At 45.1% G+C, this 23,056-nt stretch overlaps 1 protein-coding gene across 2 annotated transcripts; it reads right to left on the bottom strand.

Annotated features, from left to right (window-relative positions):
• Positions 1 to 604: 604 nt before the first annotated feature.
• ccdc120a (coiled-coil domain containing 120a) lies at positions 605 to 22,146 on the bottom strand. 2 transcript variants are annotated; one of them, XM_086277549.1, is made up of 12 exons: positions 21,931 to 22,146; positions 13,691 to 13,829; positions 13,266 to 13,451; positions 12,995 to 13,112; positions 12,776 to 12,903; positions 12,317 to 12,430; positions 11,958 to 12,099; positions 10,192 to 10,248; positions 9,312 to 9,408; positions 8,353 to 9,143; positions 6,768 to 7,044; positions 605 to 6,182 (listed from the first exon to the last, which is right to left on the bottom strand). In XM_086277549.1, exons 3-12 carry the CDS (start codon positions 13,311 to 13,313, stop codon positions 6,077 to 6,079), a joined length of 1,878 nt encoding a protein of 625 aa, XP_086133675.1. In that variant the 5' UTR covers positions 13,314 to 13,451; positions 13,691 to 13,829; positions 21,931 to 22,146; the 3' UTR covers positions 605 to 6,076. The 2 variants fall into 2 exon arrangements, with proteins under 2 accessions (XP_086133675.1, XP_086133674.1); XM_086277548.1 differs by lacking the exon at positions 13,691 to 13,829.
• Positions 22,147 to 23,056: the final 910 nt, after the last annotated feature.

Below are 23,056 nucleotides of genomic sequence, written 5' to 3'. Positions count from 1 at the left end.
GCAATAGGCCGAGGCTGCTGATGCATTGAGTGTTTCTTCATTAATCACTGTGTTTTTACACCACTTTGCATTTAATTATTAGGTAGTATTAATCTCTGGTTCTCTTCCTCAGCATGTTTTTGTCTCGTCTTCCTCCACAAACCCCAACTGTTTGAACCAAATTGCTGCCCCGCCCTGAGCCTGGTTCTACTGGAGGTTTCTTCCTGTTAAAAGCAAGTTTTTCCTTCCCACTGTCGCCAAAGCGCTTGCTTATCGGGGACCATGTAATTGTTTGGGTTTTCTCTGTATTATAGTAGAGTCTACTTTACAATATAAAGTTCCTTGAGGCAGGTAAGACTGTGTCCTTAGACATTTTTTGAGTCCCTACATTGTCAGTATTATTTTACTGTGCGCGCAGTAAAGTTGTTTCAGACACACTGAACTACAGATGTCAGTGAATTTTCTTTTCTCAGATCATTGTTGGCATCGTGATGTTTGCACACTTGCATTTACTTGTGAGAAACGAGTAAAAACAGCCAGGAAACAAGAGGATCTAACACTTACTCCCCTGTGTGACTGCGCTGGAAAAAAAAAATCCAACAATAAAACACTGCAGATCTAAAGGAAGAGAAATCTTTATTTAAAAAGCACCTGCTGACAGCCTCAGGCTTTATTTACACCAAGCTTCATTTCCATCATGAAACATCAGAAAGAGTTCAGAGTGGAAAAAGTACAAACGACCAATAGAAAACCTTTTTTTAAACAGAGTTACTGTACAGCAGAAAAAACAGACTGTACACAGTGCACCTGAATGCATCGTAGCAGAGCCACAGTCCACACAGTGGTACTACAGCTGGTCCTGGACCTGAACTGGGACACAGAATGGCAGCAGGAGGCCCCAGAGCAAAGAGCTGTACTGGAGACTAGTACAACTTCAGCAGTACAGGAAACAGAGCTTTAACCTAAAAATCCAAGTACTTAACTCAGCTGGAGGAAATTTTCTCTCATACTGAGACACAGAAAGAAAGAAATGTTAAATCATCAAAATACTGTACAGGGTTTGGTTGAGAGAGGCTCCACTGAACCTGGACATCAGCACGTCTGCAGTCCTGGTCCCTGAATACTAGCACTGCACATTACCAGTACTACAGCAGGAGTACAGCACTGCACTCAAGCTAATACTGGTACTGGAGAGTACAGAATGTGACAAATATTCAGACTGGTACCACACCATTATATCCTGGTACTGCAGTATGTTTAGTGGCGCTGCAGTATTATGTACAGGTAGAGCAGTACGGCAGCTCGAACAGTCGTGAACACGCGTGCTGTATTTACATCGTATCTTCACATGTTTCTGCTTTGGTGTGAGCGTGGAGTGAGGAGAGGGGCATGCTGAGACTTTCTGAAGCCGGAGGGTCACATGACCAGACTTCCAGACAGAAAAATAAAACTATCCAACACCCTGCCTGGATCTCTGGAGGTCGGCGATGCTTATGCAAAATATGACTGAAACGTTTTGCAAACGTGCCTAAAAAATGCAAACAAATGGCCCTGATTTGGACATTACCCACTCCCAGGTCAATACAACATTCCCAGTCTCTTCCGAATCACCTGCTGCTGAATTCCTTAAATTCATTTGGTTTCCATTGAATGTTCTCCCTCAACAACGCTTGATAAAATATGATCCTTGGAGACTGGAGAGAATATGGGCAGGCCTGTTAGTTTTTAAAGAAAACCAGGCGTAGCTCATCCTCCTAACACTGTGGGCTCTTCGAGTAAAGACACTATTTGGACTATTCTTACACTGCTGGAAATAGATTTATTCTCGTGCTGAATGCACCCTACTGTTAGTTGGTCTATTCAGCCATACCCACAACCCATTATCGATGACTTTTCCTAAGCAGCTGGCAGGTTAAATACTCATTCATGTCTGATTCAACAGTATTAGAAAATAGCCTGAAGCTTCAGCTTCATAAGGCACCAAATCACTCTGGACTGTCTCAAAGATGGCTCTCCTACATGACACCAGACATCCAAGAGCTGGAGCAGATTAAAGACCACTTTATGTATTTGGGTAAGTCCTGGAACAGTTCTGGGCTACAGGTCATGTGTGAAAACTGGAGATCCAGCTCTCTCGATCCTCAAAATTAAAGTTGACGTTTGCTCTCTGAGCAAGTTTGAGATCCACACTGAAATCAACAGAAGAGCGCTGGAAACAGGATAGTGCTAAATGGGAGAAGCCTACATTAACTGGGACGACAGCCAAACTTAAATCAGATATGATTTTTGCTTTTGTGATAGAACACAAATCTGATGTTTTCACCTTTAAAATGTCTTAAAATCTTCTTCTAAAGTGAATCTGTGACCTGAGAAACTTTCTTTGATGTATCGTAACCTCTCAAGTCTCAGTCTGATCTACCGACTTGGTCTGAGTTTGTCGTCATATTGGGTCATGTGACCGCGGCTTCATTGTGGGGGAAGCTGGAGGTCAGGCCGGTTTCAGTGAAGCTGAATTTAAAAATACAAAGCTGGGACTGGGTCAGGCAAAGCTGCAGCTTATGAAGACAACCGCACGCTGAAAGACGATCAATAAATACAGACAGTAGGAACGTGTGGACACAGATCCTGATCAATAACTTATGGATTAATAACACTGACTTCACAGCGCTGAAAAAGCTGCATTTCATTCACGGGCATTTTTATAAAATCTTTTTTCTGGAGCAGAGTACCAAAAAAACAAAAGAAAAAAACAGAATAAATTCTAATTCATCGATTAAACAGTCACTACTGTGACGACTGTGACATTTCCTGATTGTCGCTGCAAATGCTTTTTTTTTTTTCCTGAAAGAGCGATAAAATTTGCAAAGGGAAACTTGGAACAGCTCCTCTTATTGCTTCAGTCGTCCTGGACTTGGAGTCCCGGTCAGCTCAGCAGGACAATGGCTTCACTGAGGGCTCCGAATGGGGCAGAAGGTCTGAGTGGTTCTTGCAGCTTTCCAGCTGCTGATGCTGTTTCTCCACATCTGGATCTCATTTAAACCACAAATACAGAAACCTCCAAAGCGATCCCTCTTAATCAATCGAGTGTCTGATCAAACAACTCCTGGTTCCCTTAGATGTGACTATTTTCGTCTTTCTGCGAGAATAAACTGTGTCGCAGCTGATGACTGTTTCATTATGGATTCATCTGCTGATCATAATCTGGATTCACTGTTTAAAAAAACATGAACAACAAAAACTGGGGAGGGGTTTCCAGTGCAGGAACTACGGGTAGCTGTGGGGTATTTTCCTTGAATTGGTGCCTCATTCAACAAAGAGCCTTTACACTTCCTGTTAATGCAAAACCCTCAATGAATGGGAGTCACCGGAGCCAAATCGCTTAAATATTTATTAACTCTTCTTCTGTAATTTTCACAAATGCAAACAACTTTCTCAGCTGTCACTCTGCTAATGTGTGCCAACTGGTCTGTTAAGACCTTATGAAAATCTAGAAGCAGCTGTTTGTGGTGCATGAAGGCGACTCATCTCAGGAGGCTGCCGAACACCTAATAACTAAAAAAAGATATTTTACCACAATCCAAAGTTTCAGCTCCATAGAAAAGAGTATTGGAAACAAATGAGAGAAGCCTTCACCAAAGGGGATGGCAGCCAAACTTAATTAGTGTCTTTTGCTTTTTATAGGAACAGTAGTTGAACATTTTGAGGGGATTCTTGTGATGTCTTGGTGTTCTACTGATGTCTAATGATAAACTGAAGACTTCACCTTTAACATTTCTAAAAAGGATCCTCTAAACCGAATCAGTGACCTGTGGAAGAGCGCCATAGAGCCCCACTCATTGTGGGCCATCTCAAGCACATTCCCTAAAGGAGGCGTTTACCGACCATGTGCCTTTGTTTTGCCCTGAAAGGAGTCTTCCAGGTGTGGTTCTGACAAAATATGTGCTAGTCGTTCAAATTCTAGGTTCAGACTACAAGAGTTTAAGTTTCCTTTGTCACATTTGTAAATTACTCTCTGGGGTTAAACTGCCTGGAATGGGCAGCTCGGAGGCCACGATGCACCAGAATTCATGCATCGGCTAAAGCGTCGACTTTGCACTCGGGAATTAAATACTGGTTTATTTGTGATCTGACTGAGCTGGACATGGGCTGAAGTCATAGTAAAGCTGTGTGAGTTGCATGTGTGAAAATGGCTCTTTGATAAGAAACAGCTGCCAGGGGTTAAAATAAAAATAAACTTTCTGCGTTTGTAATTTCTCACTGCAAAGTGCTGCTAAATGTAAAAACTTTACCATAAAACCTCTCCGGTGTTCCTGCAGTGGAAACCAACAAACTATCCAAACCTTAAAATGATTAGAAGTGAATTACTAAAATGAAAAGTGTCAGATATTCACATTTCAAATCCTTCGACTCGGTTAAAAAGTCGAGTTTTCAGAAACCAAATGAACCTTTCAGCAGTTTGTATCGGCTTTTAAAGTGTCCCGTTTGCAAGCATCCTCGTTTCCAAGTATCTAAAGTTGTCAGATAAATTAACGCGTACAGAAAATATTTCCCTTTTCGGAGGAAAGGCTCGTGAGTACGTCAGCTTCTGTGAGTCCCTCTGCAGCAGTGAGGTGGGAAGCTCCGTTTACTTCAGAGGATTTATTCTGTTCACGTTTGGTTTCTACTCGAGGGCTTTGCAGCTGCTTAAAGCCACAAACAGCAGCAGCGACAGTTCAGCTGGTGTCAGTAAACTCAGTGCTCGAGTTTTAGTGCAGAGATGTTGAGTCCAAACCGGGAGAACGCTGGAGAACCTCACCGCGACGCTCCCTGCCTGGACTCACCTGAGGGATCGACAGGTCACCTGATCAAGTCACCAAAAAGTTCTTTTTGCGCTTTGCTGGTTGGCTGCAGGTAGCTGGTGATGTCATCTGTCTTCAGAGGAGGTACGTCCTCCTCGTTGGTGTTTTGAGAGTCTGATTGTCTAAGCACAGTCTGAAGGGTGTAGGAACAGAGCCACGGACACCTTGTTCAGTTTCTGCTTTAATCTAAAACCTTTCAGAAAATGGCTGCATCTCTGAAAGGACTCCAGAAGTCTTTGTTCTAGCTATCCCAGAAACAGGAACCTGTGAGAGACGCCGTATCTCCATCTTCAATCTGAACGCCTGAGAAATAACGACTTCCACAAAAGCAGAGAATCGTCTTCGGCTCGTCCATCTGCAGCTTTTAACAATAAATCTTAAAATGTATTTGGAAAAGACGCGTACAGCATGTGGCTGGTGTTTCAGCATCAGTCTGATGCCACCGTAGGAACCCGGACCTTCCTTTCTGAACAGTTACGGCTGCTTTTGGCCAATGATCATCGGGCTGAGTTCGTTTCTCTGAGAACTGCGACTCCATTGAGCGAAGAGAACCAAAGATTTGGCCACGACCATTTACGTCGCTTACATGTTAGAAACTAAAATCCCTCAGAGTGAAGTAGCCGTTAGGATAGTTTGAGAAATCTCAGGGCAGGTCGTGCATGTGAACATCTCTAATTAGTCCAGAAATGTAGCATCTTCCACAGCAGATGACACTTTTGGTGGCAGTAATCAGGGCGAAGCAGAACGAGACAGATTACTTTCTGAATCCAGACTTTAATGCCTGCAGGGGACAACTGTCAGAGGAAATCGCTCAATCTTCTTCTTTGCAACACAGATTGCTGCAGGAACTTTTTCCTGTCATTAGTTCCTAGTAGAACTGATGTTTCTGGAGAGTTTGGTGGAAAAGCAGCTGTTGACTTAAAGTCCATCCCTGATAGAAGAAGTTCACCGAGCAGAGCAGCAGTGACCCGAGCAGCGAGGAGCAGGTCCAAGGAGGGAGGAGGGTTGGACCTCCTCCCTCCTTGGACCTGGTCTGGGGTTTGGTTCATTTTTACAAACAGAAGCTCGACCCTGAGGGCAGACGAGGACGAGGCGGGCGGGGTTTTCCATCCTGTACGATCAGGAACTTCCATTCATCAGTACCAAGGTGTGTTTGATTCAGACACCTGGACACGCATTCCTTCATACTGCTCATCCCAGGAAGCCAGCCTGGAATTAGTCCCTTTGCCTGCCTCTCAGCATCGTGATTGGTTGCTGAGTCAGACCAGAGTCCCAGGAGACGGTTGGTCCATCGGCGGATCTCTGAGAGGGACTTCCTGTTTCTGAGCAGGAAACGAGTCGTGGTAGAGCGAGCCATCCACAGACCTGTAGGAAGGACAGAAATGGATATTTACCCACACAGCAGGAAAGTCTTCCTAAAAGTCGCCTCAAACTCATTGCGCTGCTTTTGTTTGACCTTTTAGGTACTTTAACATTTGTTCTCATTTTAAATATCACTCTTGCAGCTTCAAAACAAACATTACTGCTGAACAGAGGATAAGAGTTCTTCAGGGTTCGGACCGACCGCGGTGACCAGCAGGTTGGAGCGGATCTGTAACGAGGAGGCTTCAAGGGTCAAAGCTGAGGAGAAGCGCTCTCTGCTGAATACGTTTTGACTAATTTACACTGATTACCATCATCGAGCTTGAGGATAGTCATGTTGGAAGATCTAAGCAAGTTTTTGCTGCCGTGTCTGGAATAAAGAACCTGCTGTGATCAAAGACGAGTCGGACGCTCCGGCTTTCAAAGCAAAGACTAGAAGTGAAGAAAACCCGTGCTTCGAAAAAAGGATCCAGTAGATTTTAGCAGGTTTTTATGATTTTAATCTACTTTTAGTCCGGACACATTTGCGTCTTAAACTATGTAACAAACATCTGAGTATAAAGGGGGGCGTGGTCATCTGACCCATACCTGCCGTGCAGCGGGTGTCCGTGGAACGTGGCTGAATGCGGCAGCGTGTGTTTGTGATGCGGCGCAGCGTGATGATGATGATTCGTCTCCGTCTGATAGGCCGACTGCTGAATGACACCGTGTGTCGTCCGTCTCCGCTGCAGAGCCCCGCCTCCTCCCGCCTGACCTTTGACCCCTCCATTCATCTTACTGCCGTTGGTCCCTGCGGTCACCTTTCCATTGGCCTGGTTCTGGTGGGAGGAGCCTAAGGTGTTCCTTAGGTACCAGTCCCTCAGACCTGTCAATCACACATCAACAGCTCATCACAGTTTCTGCTCCATGGAAACTTCTCCCATCACCACACTCAGAGCAAGTTTCACTGAGCTGACTGTCTTTAATCGTCAGCCATCTCAGCAGGTTCAGTCCAACCTCTGAATCCCCTGCAGACTTTAGCTGTGTCTAGGTAGAAGATATGGTTTAAAGACTCTCAGTATAACCACAGTTGTTAATGACACCCACATCAAACCACAGTGGTCTGTTGCACTGTTACGTGTACTGAACCTTAGATTACACATTTAAAAATAAATAAATAGAGGAAGTCACTTAGCTAACCGATCACTCACTGGTTAGCTAAGCTTCATGAACGGGTTGAGGTTTCACTCTGATTCTTTTGATGGTTACAATCCGGGTGTTTTTAAACCACCTGTGTCATTATGTGTCACCACACGCTCGTGTGGTAACAACTTATCTGTCTGAATACACAAACCCCGTTTTATCTACTAACTCAATAAATGAACATCGGGTTGCATTAAACAAGAAGTGAAACTAGAAATGAGGTCACAGAAGGAGTGAGCGCCGTTTACCCTTCTATTTAAACTCTATGGTAGTGCGCCTGAGACTTGATAACAGACAATAAAGTTGACTTGATGCAGTGTAGACAAATTGAGTGATGAAACAAACAACAGGCGGTGACCTCCAGTTTACACTGAGGCAGTCTCCGGCCAAGTGGGAAAGAGTGGGAATAGAATTAGCACCTCCAACTCCGGGACTATGGAGTCCAGGATGAGTTGCTGCCCCAAGTGGAAGAGTTTAAATATCTTGGGATTTAAATAAGTGAAGGGAGAGTGGATCGTGAGACGGACAGAGGGATTGAGAGCCAGAGTAGAGCCCCTGCTCGGTGGCTCAGGATGAATAGGATGCCTTCTGGACACCTCCTAGGTGAGTCTTACCAGGAGGAGACCCTGGGGCAAACCCAGGACATGCTGCAGAATCACGTGAGGTCTAGAGAAGTCTTAGCTTCTCTGCTTAGATGATTGCCCAGAGATGCAAGCGTGGGTAAGCAATGAATGGATGAAGCAAACATATTTGTGTTATTCTGTCTGACTTCCACCAGGTGGCATCACCTCCTCACTGCAGTACACCAGTAGACAGTTTCTGCTGCACTGACCCAGTTTTATCTCCATCCCATGAAACATTCAACACGTTTGAGCTTCACAGCTTCACAGATCAGCAAACATCAGGAGGTAAGAGAGGCTGAGCTGTAAGCTAATGAGCCCAAAGCCTCCGTACAGGAAGTGCAGAGCAGCTAAAGGGTAACAATACTCACCTTCCAGGGCGAGGGCCTTGTGGAGGCTCCTGGTGGCCTCCTCCAGTTGGGAGTCCTGGTTGGGGGGCAGCTGAGGGGGTCGGGGCGGCAGCAGGTGGGGGTGGGGGTCGGGCTGAATGGCGACCAGAGGGGGATTGTGGGTATCAGTCTGGCTCTGCTGCACCGGGAGGAACGGACCGCACGATTTGGTTCGGGTTACCGTGACCCGCCGCTGGTCACCTTGGGGGCCGCGGTAGGTGGGCGGGGCTCCTGATGGCTGCTGGGAGTAGCCATTGTAGACTACCTGCTGCTGCGATGTGATTGGCTGTCTGTGGGGCTGAGAATGCTGTCTCTGCAGCTGCTGCTGTTTTCCCCAAACATAGTCCAGCAGGACATCGCTGTACCCCGCTCCTCTTCCTCCTCTGTCTCCCCTTCCTCCTCCCCTTCCTCGCCCTGCACCTCCCCCTTTTCCTCTCCCATCGCTGACTCCATTATTTGCCCTCGACCGTCCGTCTGTCAGCGTCTCCGAGTTCCAATACGCGCCGGCTGTGCTTGTTCCTCTGGACCCCGGCAGTCCGTTTACCCACAATCCCCCCTGCTGCACCCCAACATCATCCTCAGGAGGGGTGATGCGGTCCAGGAGGCCATCAGAGCTGTTACTACGGCGAGCTGCATTAGCCTTGAGTCCTACCTCCCCTCCTGCTCCAGGGTCAGACGGGCCAGAGGAAGAGGAGTCCTGAGAGCGAGGGGGAGGGGGAGGAGGTTGTGAGGGAGGCAGTGGGAGGGGCTTCTGGCTGTCCAGATGCTCAGTTCTGAAAGACAAAAGGAAATATTTTCAGTATACAGAGGGGAGGGGCTGTTCGTGCTTCCAAAACCAAACATGATGAGGTGACGCCGAACATGAAACCTCAAGAAATCTGTGAGCTCCGATCATGAGATCACAGACCGTGACACAAATGTGGACGTGCTCTGAGCTGTACCTGTGCACGGAGTTCCTCCTGGTTCTGTTCTGATAGAAAACCTCCACCGGAGACCCAGAAGAAACCAGCAGGGGGCGACACTGAGACACACCGTCATCTGCCAGATACATAGACAGAAATTTACTTGTGCTAGAAATATTAACTTTAATTGAAATCTATACCTCAGTTCAACTTATAAAAGCTGTCAATCACTTATATTTTCCTTATGATATTGTAAGTCAGGATAAAGACAGCTGTAACCATGGTAACCGTACACAATGAAGATTATGTCAGATATCACGATGTTTGTAAGACAAGCAGGTCTTATAATTTAAGGACATTTAATTTCGGAACAGTGTAGCAGGGAAAACATCACATTCATAAACACGCCCTTTAAAAAGATCGATAAACCTGCACATTATGAAATAGATAAAATAATTAACTGATTAACTGTCTAGTGTTTGCCTGATGTCTAGTATACAAAATGTCTTATGATAAAAATATAGAGAGAGAATAAAAACATGTGTTAAAAATAAAAAAAAAACGCTAAATAATCAAAACATCCTATGCCGAATCAGTCTGTTCGCCTATTCACTGCCAGCAGCCGTGCAGTTCTCCAAAACGAGACCAGAACTGCATTCAACTTTTACTGTTATTCCTCCTGTCAGCCAGCTGAGGGCGCTGCAGCTACACTACCAGTTTTACAGTGTGTTTGCTTGTACATCCATCTTTGCGAGGACCACTGAGAGCTTCAGAGTGAGAGCAGGTCCACAGCACAGACCTTCTGTTTCAGGATTACATCAGAATCGGGTTTATGTTCGGGCTCAGGAGTGTTGGAAAAACATTAAGTGATGGTCCTCGTACAGATAGAAGGGTGTGCGCGCGCGTGTGTGTTCATTACCATTGTCGTGTCCTGTTGAGTCTGATGTCGAGCTGCTCTCTGACCTCACTGTGTCGTCTGGAAACACACACACACAGAAACAGAGTAAGAATAAAAGCAGGAAGACGCTGGTTTCCTCATCTTCCTGAAACAATGGCTTCTCATCTACTGCCAGCTGTGAGTGTCTCCATATGTATGCATGTGTATCTATGTCACATCTATCGCACTGACTGCGCCTTCTGCGTCTTTAGTCCTTTGAAGACCCTCCAAAGAGGACGGCTTTCAGGAAACTGATTAATTTAGTTGTGAGGTCAGTGAGTGTGATGCAAACAGACTCATATCTTTGACTAGAGCTGATTGCAGGGTTTTACTCACTGCGCGAACGTTACATAATGGACTCAAATGAAAACATGTGAGATGTGATAGTAATGATGAGATTACAAAAAGCAAAAACTGTATCCCCCTTCTCTCCTCACGTTGACCAGTCCCAGCCTCTGACCACTCGCATGTGAACAAACCTGCGCAGATAAGAAAGGCCTTCCATGTCCATGATGTGAAAGTTCTCCTCACCTAGGAAGGAATTAGTGTGTTTGGGCATGAGTGAGATGCGAAGGTAATGTCAGAAACCTGTGAAGTGCAGTTTCTGAATCCCTGGCAGGAGTATTCTGTAGACTTTTAAAAGTCAGTCAGAAACATTTACGTTGACTTGGGATTTTTAGCAACATTTTTTTAAACCTCTTGAACTCGTTGCAGAAATCTGAGGACCAGTTTTGGAGGTTGGTGAACCAGGCGATCTGACCAGAGCCTGGCAAACTGGATACATACCAGTCCTCGCATTATTTAGAAAATGGATGCATAAGTTGCAGAGTGTGAAGACTCGTTGCAGGGTTCTGGGGACTCGCTTTCTGATGTATGAGGACTTCTGAGGTAGCGGGACGAGTTAGAGCGGTAATAACACTACCTGCAGAGATCGGAGTACACACTGCACAGGTCTAGGAACTAGTTTAAGAGGTCTAATAACTTTCTAAAGAGATCAGTAAAGTACAAAGTAGTTTGTGCCTCCTATCTGTGAAAAGTGCTGCATAAATTAATACTATTTGCTTCATAATGTCCTGAGACATCTGCGGGAGGTTATTTGATGCAAACCAAATTCAAGTTCATGGCCTGCTGTCACGAGATGCAGGACGTGTTGATGTTGTTGTTGATGTGCCGACAGAGTTTCCAGGGTGACCCGAGTGTATCACTGAGTGAGGTGACTACTCTGAAGAGGATAGTACCCAAACTTCAATCAGGCTTTCGGTTTCTAGAGATACATGTATGTACGTTTTTGATTAGGCCTTATAAACATGACATAGCAACTATACCTGAAAACCTCTCAACTGGAGGATGACAGTATTAATTTTATTTATACAGCACCAGAGCATAACAGCACTTGCCCTGTGAAGTCTTTGTTGTTTTTTGCAAGTGCTCCCCTATAGAAGAACGAGATGGGTCAGGTACCATCTGTATCATAAATGTGTGCCAGGTGAATATGGCAGCAGAAACCGGATACTGTGTGTGTGTGTGTCTGTACTTGTTTAGACATCTTTGTGAGGACATAAATTTGGCATGCTGCTATGCCCACCACTTTGAAGGGATTTTGAGGCTCAAAATGTGGTTTTAGTGTCAGGGTTACAGTTAGGTTATGGTTAGGATTAGGCTTTCATTTTTGATGGTTAGGGGTAGGGAGAGCGCCTAGGGAATGCATGTGTATTGAGTGTGTGTGTGTGTGTGTGTGTGTGTGTTACCTGTGTGGCAGCCTCTGTGGACAGTCCTCTTCCCGTGGTGTGTGTGTGTCTGCGTGTGTGCGTTGTGCTCAGAGTCGCTGTGTTTCCTCAGAGCTCCGCTGAATAAATTTTTCTTCGGCTTCGAACGCTGAGCGTCTTCCTCCTAAAGAAAAAACACACGCAAATACCTAAAGGTCACACCAACACATGCACGCACAGGGATATACAAACAGACTGCCTCAGCTTGAAACACACATGAAGGTCAAAACTGTTCCATCAACAACAAAACAACACACACAGAAACACACACAGAGGGGGACAGTAAAATTCTCCACCACTGTTGAAATTATTTAGAGTCAAATCACTCCTCAGCTCCTCACCTCTACTCGACACTTCCTGTTTCCCTGGCGGGACGTTCCACCTCTCCTACGAACACAGGGGGGCTTCTCCCCTGCCTCCAGGGGGAAATCACTGGGCACTGCACCCGTCAGCTCCTGACCCAGGAAAACACAGGAAAACCCAACTTACAGCTATCTGGCAGTTACTTTAGTCACTGTTAAAGTATAAACTAAGGTAGAGTCGGCTGAAGTAATCAGAGGTTGGGGACTGGATAGAGAAGACTAGTTAGAGACATAAAAAGAGCATCTGCAGAGGTTCAAGCACCAGATAAAAACATCTGAAGACCACGTGGAGAGGACTAGTTGCAGAGAGGGATAAAAGGATTAGTTGGAGAGTGAAGAAGACTAGTTAGCTGCAGAGCTAAGAAGACTTTGGTTTAGGTGGGAATGCACTGTCAGTGTCTTAGTCATATTGTCATCTCTTTTTATGACATCACTTACAGCTTCCTGCAGACAGATGCGTCTCAGCTCAGCCAATCGGCTGCTAAGCAGCGCCTGGAGACTCCGCCTCCTCTCCTGTAGCTCCACCATTCGCTCTCTCTGCTTCCTGTCTGGGCAGGTGAGAGGGTCTGCAACATGCAAGCAACACACACACGTAAGAGACAGCTAACAGACACACTCGAGAGTGTAGCATCACCACATGTCAGCGTTTATTCTCACCAGGTGCTGAGATGAGTTGACCTTTGACCTCCATGGCTTGTGTGTCCCATATGCCCTCTCCACCTCCTCCTTCCTCACTACTCGACTCCTGTTCACCTCCCCACACACTCTCTCTCACCTGCAACACGTTGTCATCACAAATAAAGGTTAGTACTGCAAGCTAGCACAGACTTCCTGCAGTCCTGATGACACTGACAAACCCTGCTGCTCGTGTGATGTCAGCGCCATGTTTTGACCAATTAGCCAATCAGAACCTTCGGGACTTTCTCACCTTGCGACTGGGTTCATAAGAGTTCCAGTAGTTCACTCCTGTGGCCATCCAACAGTCAGAACACAAACCACAGCACTGCTTCACTAACTAGGCGTCTCACTGCTCGGTTAGCTGTTAGCTGACGGTGAAGCTGCAGTTCCAAAATGGGCCTGAAGAGGGAGGCAAACAGTCTTCAGCGCTCCTGACCTAGGAGAACAAAAGCACAAGAAGAAAAAGGTGGTAGAGTGAGGACCAATCAGGAAGTCAATAAAAGATTATAAGCTAAAGTTCAAAACAACAGATTTTCTCTCAAAAAGTCACAAATACTATCAAAGTAAACATTTTAAAATGTAAAAACTACATGCAGTTAGCTTGAACTTAGAACCTTAACAAATACATTTACACAAGAAATTACCAATAAAAAATAAAGGTAGAAAAAAAAAAACCTTTCTAAGAAATACTTGGAGTGGCTCTGGCTGAGCAGGCGACCCTGCCTGGGTCTGATTCCATCCTGGACCATTTCCTGAGACACATTTCCTCTTGCCCTCTCTTTCTCTTTCCTGTCTACTCTCCTCTATATCTGTCCTGTCCAATAAAGACCAAAAGAAAGAAAGAAAGAAAATCACCAACTCTGGAGGACGAGGTCTCATTAGCAAACTACAGCACAAACAAATGTTTAAATAGTGAAACATGTAGGTGCACTTTCAGCTGCTCCTTTATTCACAGCGCTCGCCACGGCAGGTAGCTCTGCACGCTTGATTTGGCCAATTTATGTATACTCCATATGACTCTATATGTTTGCATCTGTGCATTAAGTGAGCTGTTACACTCAAGCAGCATCAAACCTTGCAGTTGTTTGGCCACATGTTGGTGGCTGCAAAAGCCAGTAGCTCACCATAGACTCTCATTAAAATGTGCAACTTCTCAGCATTAAAAAGCACGTTTATTGGCTGGTAGGAAGAAAGGTTTGGTGTCTGTGGACAGCTGTACAGGGGGGATTTTTAATAACTGATCCACCTGCATACGGGTGAAGCAGATGTAGCAGCTCGGTGTCTGCAGGGTCTCACCTCAGCTAACTGCAGTCACTGAACTGGACCTCCCCAATGTTTTTGTGCTGCGTTTTTAATGGAGGATCAAATAACACTGCTTGCTCTGTGATACAAACGTCTTTATTAGCACCAATTAGCAGGTAGGTGTGCCAGTGTGTTGCACCCACAGGGACACTGTGGAGAATATCCTGACCTGGTTCTCACAAATCTGATGTTGTGGCTTATTTGTAGATGCTTCCAAGCCTTCAGCGGCCAACAGAGAAGCATCAATCTCGCCCACCTGATTCGACCCAAACACCAACAAAACGTTTGGATTCACATTTTAATTGCAGATTTGTTTTACATGCAAAGAAAGCTGACCGAGTGCAGGTAAAACCTTAAACCCATTTTCTGTTTGACTGCAAAATAAAGACAAAGTTCACACGTTACATAAATGCTTCATACAGTTTTATTCTTTAAAAGCTCAACGTGCCCTAAAGTAGCCGGTCTCTGCATTTTTACCAAGCAAACAGGAGAGGATGTTGCATTCATTAGAGAATGAGACAATCACATTTGGTGCTTTCGCGAGAGTTTTTACAAAGAAAACCTACAAATACTTTGAGTTCATGGTGATAATTAAGTATGTCAGCCACTAAGGATGACTCAGAGGCTTTAATAGTTTGGAAAAGGCAAAGCCTTGAAGATCCTCGGGTTTAAACGCACAATATGAGCAGAGATACGATTTAAATGGATCTGAAACAATGAAGTATTTTCTCGTGGAGCTTCGTGATTAAACGCGCAGGTTTGTGTGCTGGAGCTGCAGACAGAGAGAGCTGGCTCCAGATTTACTGGGTTTAAAGGAAAAATGTGGAGAGAACGGCGAGTACTGACATGCCTCAGACAAAAGACAGACACACAACACACACACACAAAGGTTTATCTGTCAGTCTGTAGCCAAAACAGAGAAAGACCAAAACACACGAAGCCCATTTACAGTGACAGCGTGGTCAGGCGACAGATGTTTGAAGCTCGTGTGACCTCTGCGTGTCTGTCTGGAGAAATATTATCTGGACCTTTGAAAATCCAAATTTTAAAAAAGAGAGAGTGAGAGCTTAAGTAGTATCCTGCCTTGTGATTGGCTGGGAGCAGGTGTTTGATCTCTTCCTGCTGGTTGGAGGAGTGAAACTGAGAAACATCTGCATCATCAGACAGCAGCAAAGTCACAGCGCGATGGAAACGGGCTCTGAGCTTTTGTAACATTTTTACATGTAAACTTTAACCGTCTCCAGCTGTTCCTCTGGTTTTAGTCAACATTCATCAACAGTTTTTTCTAATCCAACCACATGTGCAACACTGACTGATGACAGCGTCACTGCGTTTAAACCTAATTAGTTCAAAAGCCCACAGAGGATAAAAACACACCATGCAAGCCTCTTTGTAAGAATAAAGAGGTTTTACATTTTAAATGCTGTCAGTGGCAGACTGCATGTCCGGAGCTTGCAAACGTTTCCTCGAGGAACCTGAACAGCAAACCTAACAATATTTAGTAAAAAGCACAAATAGGTTCATGGATCTCTGAGAATCCACACTGCAGATGTCTTTCTGTAGTGTTTACAGGACTGCGTTGTGCACATACAGCCTCTCTCATGCAACATCTACCTCCCTGTTTGAGCATCTGTTATAACAAGGCAATCAAGACCAGAGCAAAAGGTAGTTTTTCTAGCTTTAGATCTGTTCAGATTTGATCATCTCCTGTCCGTTTGCCTCCTAACAGGGATTCAATACTACAGAAAATCTTATAAAACCACAGCACGACGTCACTTCCCATCCTGGAAATGTTCCAGCCCAACAGAGGAAAGCAGACACGAAGAAAACAACAAGTGTTACTTAATCACAAAACAACAAGGAGTCTGAAACCTCTGCGCACTTTTATCCTCCAACTGGAGGAGAACGAGATGTCCTCCGACAGCACAGCCCTGAGAACAGGAAGTGGAGCCCAACAGGAAACAGGAAGAAGGAAATGAGTGATGAAAAAAAAGGGGGAAATTGGGGGGGATGGGAAGGACTGACTGGGAACAGCTGAAATGGTTGGTAACACTGGTGTGATTCACGCCACAGTATCCAGCAGCGGAGGATAAAATTCAAGTTTGTGTAGAAATGGCGAGGATCAGAGAGGCGGAGCTTATAGCATTATCACCGTCTTCTTCACACAGATGTTGAAACTGTGTAAGGAAGATTGCAGCAGATGGTTTGACGTCCTGTTTCTTTGGAAAGCTTCCTGTAGAGCAAAGAGTCAGTGTAGGGAGGAGGTCAGGGTGGATGATGCAAGATGTTCATAAAACGTTAAACTGGCTTTTGTTGTGACCAGTAAAACACATCTACTGACCCAGCTGCCCAGGAGGACAATAAAACAAGAACTAATTTGCAGTAAAGCTTCATTTGTCGACCGTGTACGGACGCTGAAGTTATTTCAGTATTTTCAGACTGCTTCTTGGAGCCATTGGTGAGTCAGGCGTGCAGGGACGAGTGCCAGGAGTCCACCAGGAGACGGAGGAGAAACAAAATTACAGCCTCTACTACTACAGAAAAAAAAGAAAAATGTTCAATCTGACACTAAGATCATTGAAAAGGGAAAAAGAGCAGCTGTACGTGACATTTTCCTGCCCGAGCTGGCAGCTATTGTCAAAAAACGGGTGTGTGCACCAATTTTGGTACCTGTATCCACTTGTGAGCAATTTTCATGACATATGAAATCATCTGCTGCACGAACTACACCGATCTCACCGAAACCATGGAGTTCGAACACGGCTTTCACTGCTCGGGTATTTATTTGCATGACATTACAGAGGGGACTTTTATAAAAGCACAGATGCAGCACTGATCGACATCTGTGGGAAACACTGGATCTGGACTTTAACGTTAATCAAGGAGTTTTTCCCTCAAGGAAAAACAAATAAGTGTGGAGATGAGCCAGAGCTTACTGACGGGGTTTTCTGACACCAAATGCTCTGTCAAATGGTCTCCCCCTCCTCTCTGTCCTCCTCCACCCTCCTCCGCCTCTTACATTCCTGAGTCCTGCCGGGTCGAGTCCAGACCTGCAGCTCCTCCCTTCATCCATCAGCGGCTCGATTGATCGGCTTCAGCTCGTCCGTCTCCTCACGCCGCGATGCGCTGCTGTGATGAGGTGAAGTCTCCGAGACAGGTGGTTTGTGCTGCGAGGGCGACATGTGCTCTTTACCGTCGGCGTCCTTTGGTGTTTTGTTGCATCTCGTCACCGGAGGTTTGCTTCACATCTGTTTTTCTACTCTCACACACTCACAGCCTGGTCTTTGACCTTGTTGTCTGTGTGTGTGTTTTGGGGGAGGGTTGGGGTGTCACTCTCACCTCCCCTCCCCCCTCTCAGGTGTTGCAGGCCTGAACAGCTGATCTGATAACAGCCCGCTGAGGCCAATCTGTTTCCAGTCTGAGTGCCTGCCCTGATCTCTCTGAACCAGCACAGCCTCCATCATCACTGCGAGGAGCAAACGCTTTCAGAGCCTCGCCGCTCGCCCACGTCACAGTCCAGGGGTCGGATATACGAAGGATGCGTGCACACAGACGACACACAAACACGGCTTTTTGTGTTAAAAGTTCAGAAATCCAGAACAAGAACTACAGCTACATCCAATTTTCAGCACTGAAGACTAAAAACGATGCAGCTCTTCTTTTAAACCCTTACCTTCTTCTGTAAATGATTTAATAACTGTAATTAAACGGATTTAATTTGATAGATTCACACTTCGTCGTCTCTTTTGTTTCAGTCGTGGCGCTTTAACAGCTGCTGCCTCCATTTATTTTGTGCCTTCGGTAGTTTTTCATCCGCTTGTGGCATCAGATCTGAGATTACCCAAAACTCATTTTTCCTGAATGTCTCGCCTTTATATTGTGCTTCTTCTTTGCTGCTGACCTAACATGACATTCATTCACAGCTAAATGTGAAAACATGAATGATGCTCGTGAACATGCACAACACTCCAAAATGATTGGAATTCACAAAAAGAGGACCAAGCACACGTGAAGCTTTATAAGTCAAACAGAAAATGCACAGGTTTCTGCCTTTGTGCACTTTTAGTCATGAATCTCTACAGTTCAATGCGTCTGGGCCGAGAGGTCTGCACTGTGAGGACTGAACCTCAGGTTTAACCTGCGCCTTCAACGTTACAAAGGTGGGTCACTTCTTAGCCGTGCATCAGACTGGCACTCTGTCCAGGACGTGCTCTGCCTTTCGTCCAATGACAGCTGGGACACACTCCAGCACCTCTGCAACCGTGAACTGGTCAAGTGGTTAAGAAAATAGATGGTTGGTTCACTTCTTATCAGCGCGCATCATTGTCATTTCGTCCCATCTTCCTCCCTCAGCTGGTCGTGGCAGATGGCCCCGCCCCTCCCTGAGCCTGGTTCTGTCACAGGTTTCTTCCTGTTGAAAGGGAGTTTTTCCTTCCTACTGTTGCCAAGTGCTTGCTCATAGAGGTTGTCTGATTGTTGGGGTCTTCTATAAATAAAACTTTAGTTGAATTATTGGAAATTATGCTGCAGACCTAACTGAGCTGAGAACTCGAGATAACGTGCGTAAAACTACCAGCCAATCAGTCCTCTGGAAAAAAATCCTGGAGACTTCCATGCTCAGGGAGTAAGAGGATCAAAGGTTTTTGTCTTTCCTGAATGACAACCAATAAAAAAAGAGATTCACAGAAGCAAATTATTCCTTCACTCATGACCCCCCACCTCCCCCACCACGACCCAGAAGACTCCAAGTATATTTCATTGTTTTATAAGCCTAATAATTGCCATATTTCCTTAAAACAGGATACCTAAACCTTGTATTTGTTCATCTTGCAGGTAAAATTCTTCACTTGCTCTCAGACCGTTTAAAACCAACAAGGCTGCAGCTGAATAACCATAATAACCTTTATTCAAGCAACAGGCTACACATCTGTACTTGAAGCCAGTTCTTCCCTTGTATTAATGAAGGAGCAGTGTACCTGATTACTGTTTCTAGCATTAAATGAACTACAGCTTAACTAACCACCTCTCACATGCTGCCGATTCATATTTTTCCAATACTTCAGTTTGATCTTTGTTTGTGAAACGCTGCCAGCAGACCTGTTCCTGTGATTGTGACAAGATGCTGATAGTTAGACTGAAAACCCTGAGCTGACACATCCAGCTGATAACAGCCTTCATGTGATTGCTGACTGCTGATCTTAGGTTAAGTGAAGCCAGATAAGGCAAAGATATCCTGAGCATGCTGGACGTGCTCCAGGATTCGTCCTCCAGATTCTGCTCAGACTCACAACTGTGGAGTTTTACTCGCCCACAGAGCAAGACCAGAACCAGAAGAAACACGTCGGGCCAATCAGGATCTGACGTTCGCCGCTAACAGCAACATGATGTAAACAGAGAGGAGCTCATGAGCCCAACAAGTCAACAACAAATCGAACATTTAAAGATGAGAGAGATTAACACATCAAATGCACAGAAGAGGCTCAGCACTTCATACTGAACACACACACACACACACACACACACACACACACACACACACACACACACACGGGGAGAGTTGGTGATGAAAGGCTGCAGCTGCAGACAAAGAGATGCAAATACAGGATTTAAATATTCAGCAGAGAGAGATGGATGCTCTGTGCGTGTGTGTCCTCTCTCTGCCCTCACACTAAACCAGGAGATCACAGCAGCACTAATCCTGTTATCACGAACACTCTCAGTAGGAACTGAACCACGTCTCAGACCCTCTCTGGTCCAGTACCGGATCGGTGCTGCGTGACCACGGCTTCGGCTGCATTTACATTCATCTCACCAAACTCAGGCAGGAAATCAGAGAAACACGGCGAACATATAAATCACGCTGCCCAGAGTTCACCGATCGTGTCCTCGCAGCAGCAGCGGGTTCACACGAGTCTGTTCCTGCTATTCTGTCCACCCCACCTACACATCAACCATCAACTCTCCTCTAAAAGTCACCAGCAGTCTGAGTACAGCGCAGTCACGGACCGGCTTAAAATTCAGACATCCGCCACACGTTCACCTGCATACAGCTGACTCCTGACGGAGAGTCCAGAAGGACCACAGGTTTGTTCCACACCATGTCACAGCCACAGACGTCCACTAAATAAAGAGAACACACTCATTTGAAACTCTTTAAAGCCCAATTCTTACTGCATAAAGGTGACACAGGAAACGTTTAAACTTGGACGTTTTTACTTTCAAATAAAAATCTGCCCATTTCTAATTCAGTGCCAGGAACAAGCTCCAGTAAAGTCGGAACAAGTTCCCCGCTGTGATTCATCACCTCTCCCTTTTGACACTGCTCGCTGCATGCCTCCCATTCTTCTACTTCAGGTCTCCTTTGTTGCAGTTTTTTGTTTCATAATCCTCCAGCTGGTACAGGTCCGGACTGCAGGCAGGCCGGTTTAGCAGCCGGACAGTTTCCCTTATTCGTGTGCAGAATGCGGTTTGGTTTTTGAGTTACTGAAAAAAGCAACACCTTCTCTAAAAAAAAAAAAAGATTGAAAAAGCTGCACATATTGTTCAGCGTCAATGTTGCCCTCACAGATGTGGTGATACCTGCATCCTTGTGGATGCCGGCTTTGAACTTTGTGCCGATAACAAGTCGGATGAGCTGCTTCCAGCAGGTTTTTGATGGGGCAGCGCGACAGCGTTCACTTTGCCTCCGTCCATCGTTAATGAAAAGAAGGCAGCGGCGTTTCTTCAGATCGTTTATGGCTTGTTCCTGAGCACGAGCATTGATTTCCACTTCAGAATCGTGTGTGTCTGTAATGCTGCTTGAAGATCACAGCAAAGGTTTTCAGCTTCGTCTCTGTCAGCAATGAAGTTTTTTAACAATGTCATGAACAGTAGATAATAAAACCCCCAAAGTTTATGAAATGTTACCTTCATGTAGCTTCATTACACATGTTCTAATGAAGGACCTCACCTTACTCTGTGTTTCGTTTTATACCCAGCAGACTTCCTTCCCAGTGTGACCCTCAAGAGACTGGTGTCTCCTCCTGGGATCAAACTGGGGAGCTTTCACCTGTTAGGTGAACATATAAACCACACAATAGACACTCTTCTCTTTTTACCAATGTTACCTAATTATCTAAAAAAAAAAAAAAGTAAATAGATTTTTTTAATCTTACTCCAGTCTTCTGTTGCTCCTGTCCCAGCTGTGTGAAACGTCATCAGATTGAAAAGGAACAGTTTTTCCTTAAGAACATTTTTTATGTTCTCCTTGCACAATTTTTAATTAAATGTCGGGTTTAGATAATCAGTATTCTATATTTTGTCTAAATCTCAGCATCAACTGAATAATTAATCTGCTAATTTATTGAGATCTATTAGCTGTTCTGAGACGTTTAAAGGGAGTCAGCACCTTCTCTAAAGAAAGTGCAGACATTTATTTTCATTTAACTTTTTCCATTTTTTTATTCTCTGATTTTCCTACTTTTGTTCTGGCGTTAAAGTTCTTATAATACCGGGACCTTCATCTTTATCAGTTATTTACTTCATAACTTATTTAACTGCACGAAAGTCCATCCAGGAAAGTAACGAAGGTAAGGCTAGAGGCGAACCAGCAGCGGTGAAAAGGCTGTAAATACCTGCGAGTCTGAACCATCCTGTTTGCAGACCAGGTGTGGTCCAGCTCCAGCTGTCCTCAGGACGGGCACATCCGCAACAGGAGCCGAGAAAAGGGAATTAAAACAGCTTCAGTCCCGCGGATCAACCCGCCCGTTTGCCAGTTAAACTCCGCTTTTCTCCTCTCAGCGTCTCTGAGCTCTGACTCGCTCTCTCTGACTCTCAGCTGAGTCCCACCAACAAGCTCTCCGCTGTCACCACCCCTCCACTTCCGCTCTGCCGTGTCAAAATAAAACGACAAAAGGAAGTCGTTTCACATCTCCGCGGGAATTCGATTAAGCGATGACGTATGAACTGCGTACGTCATGAACTGCGTCCATTTACAAATGCGATCGCATTTGTCCGTAACCATCGGGAACCCTCACGTTAACTTTTATCAAGTGGAAAAAAGTTAGCATCCATCCTCCAGCTTCACTGTGCTAATGTGTTTATATTATGCAAACCATAGCTGTGTAGCTAGGACATCATTATATACCAGCTACTCTAAATTCACTAACCCTATAAACGTCACTGCTTTTTAGTTTTCTGTCTTCATTTATGTCGGAAGTGACAGCAGAGCTGTACGTTTTAATTTTTCAGTGAGAACGTGATATATCCTCTTTAGATGGAAACTAGCGAGCTAACTCCCTGCTAACTTCAAACTCAGTTAAACTTCATAAATTCTGTTTTCATGGATGCCTGGATGTTAAACAGTTACCCCTGGTAGAGCAGCCACACTGATAATTTTATTAAAGATGAAAAAATTTAGGCAGTTTTTAACTCTCAGTTAAAAACTGCAGTGTTCGTTTGGGACCTGAAGCGGAGTTTGGGCGGCTAATTACGTCAGACTTAAGACCGGATAAAAGTCCAACGTACGCTAGCAGCAGCGCCTTATGGCAGCACAGAAGTTTGAGATGTATTTTTAAAAGGTAAGAATTTAAAAACAAGTCTATATGTCATAAGCACTCATTCCAGCTGTATGCTAAGCACGGGAACTATTTGAAGGCTACATGACACACATGGTGACCCCAAATTCTGAACCCTGCTAACACCACACTTACTTAAGGTGTCTGGAACAGGGGAAACATCTCCCAGTTACATTGGCATGTT

This window comes from Aulonocara sp. 'chitande type north' Nkhata Bay, linkage group LG20 (genome assembly GCF_057382095.1).
Source record: "Aulonocara sp. 'chitande type north' Nkhata Bay isolate Kocher_YH1m ecotype deep benthic linkage group LG20, A_spYH_male_GT1.1, whole genome shotgun sequence".
Lineage (NCBI taxonomy): Eukaryota > Metazoa > Chordata > Actinopteri > Cichliformes > Cichlidae > Aulonocara > Aulonocara sp. 'chitande type north' Nkhata Bay.
This window is presented reverse-complemented; position numbering and strand designations above follow the sequence as displayed.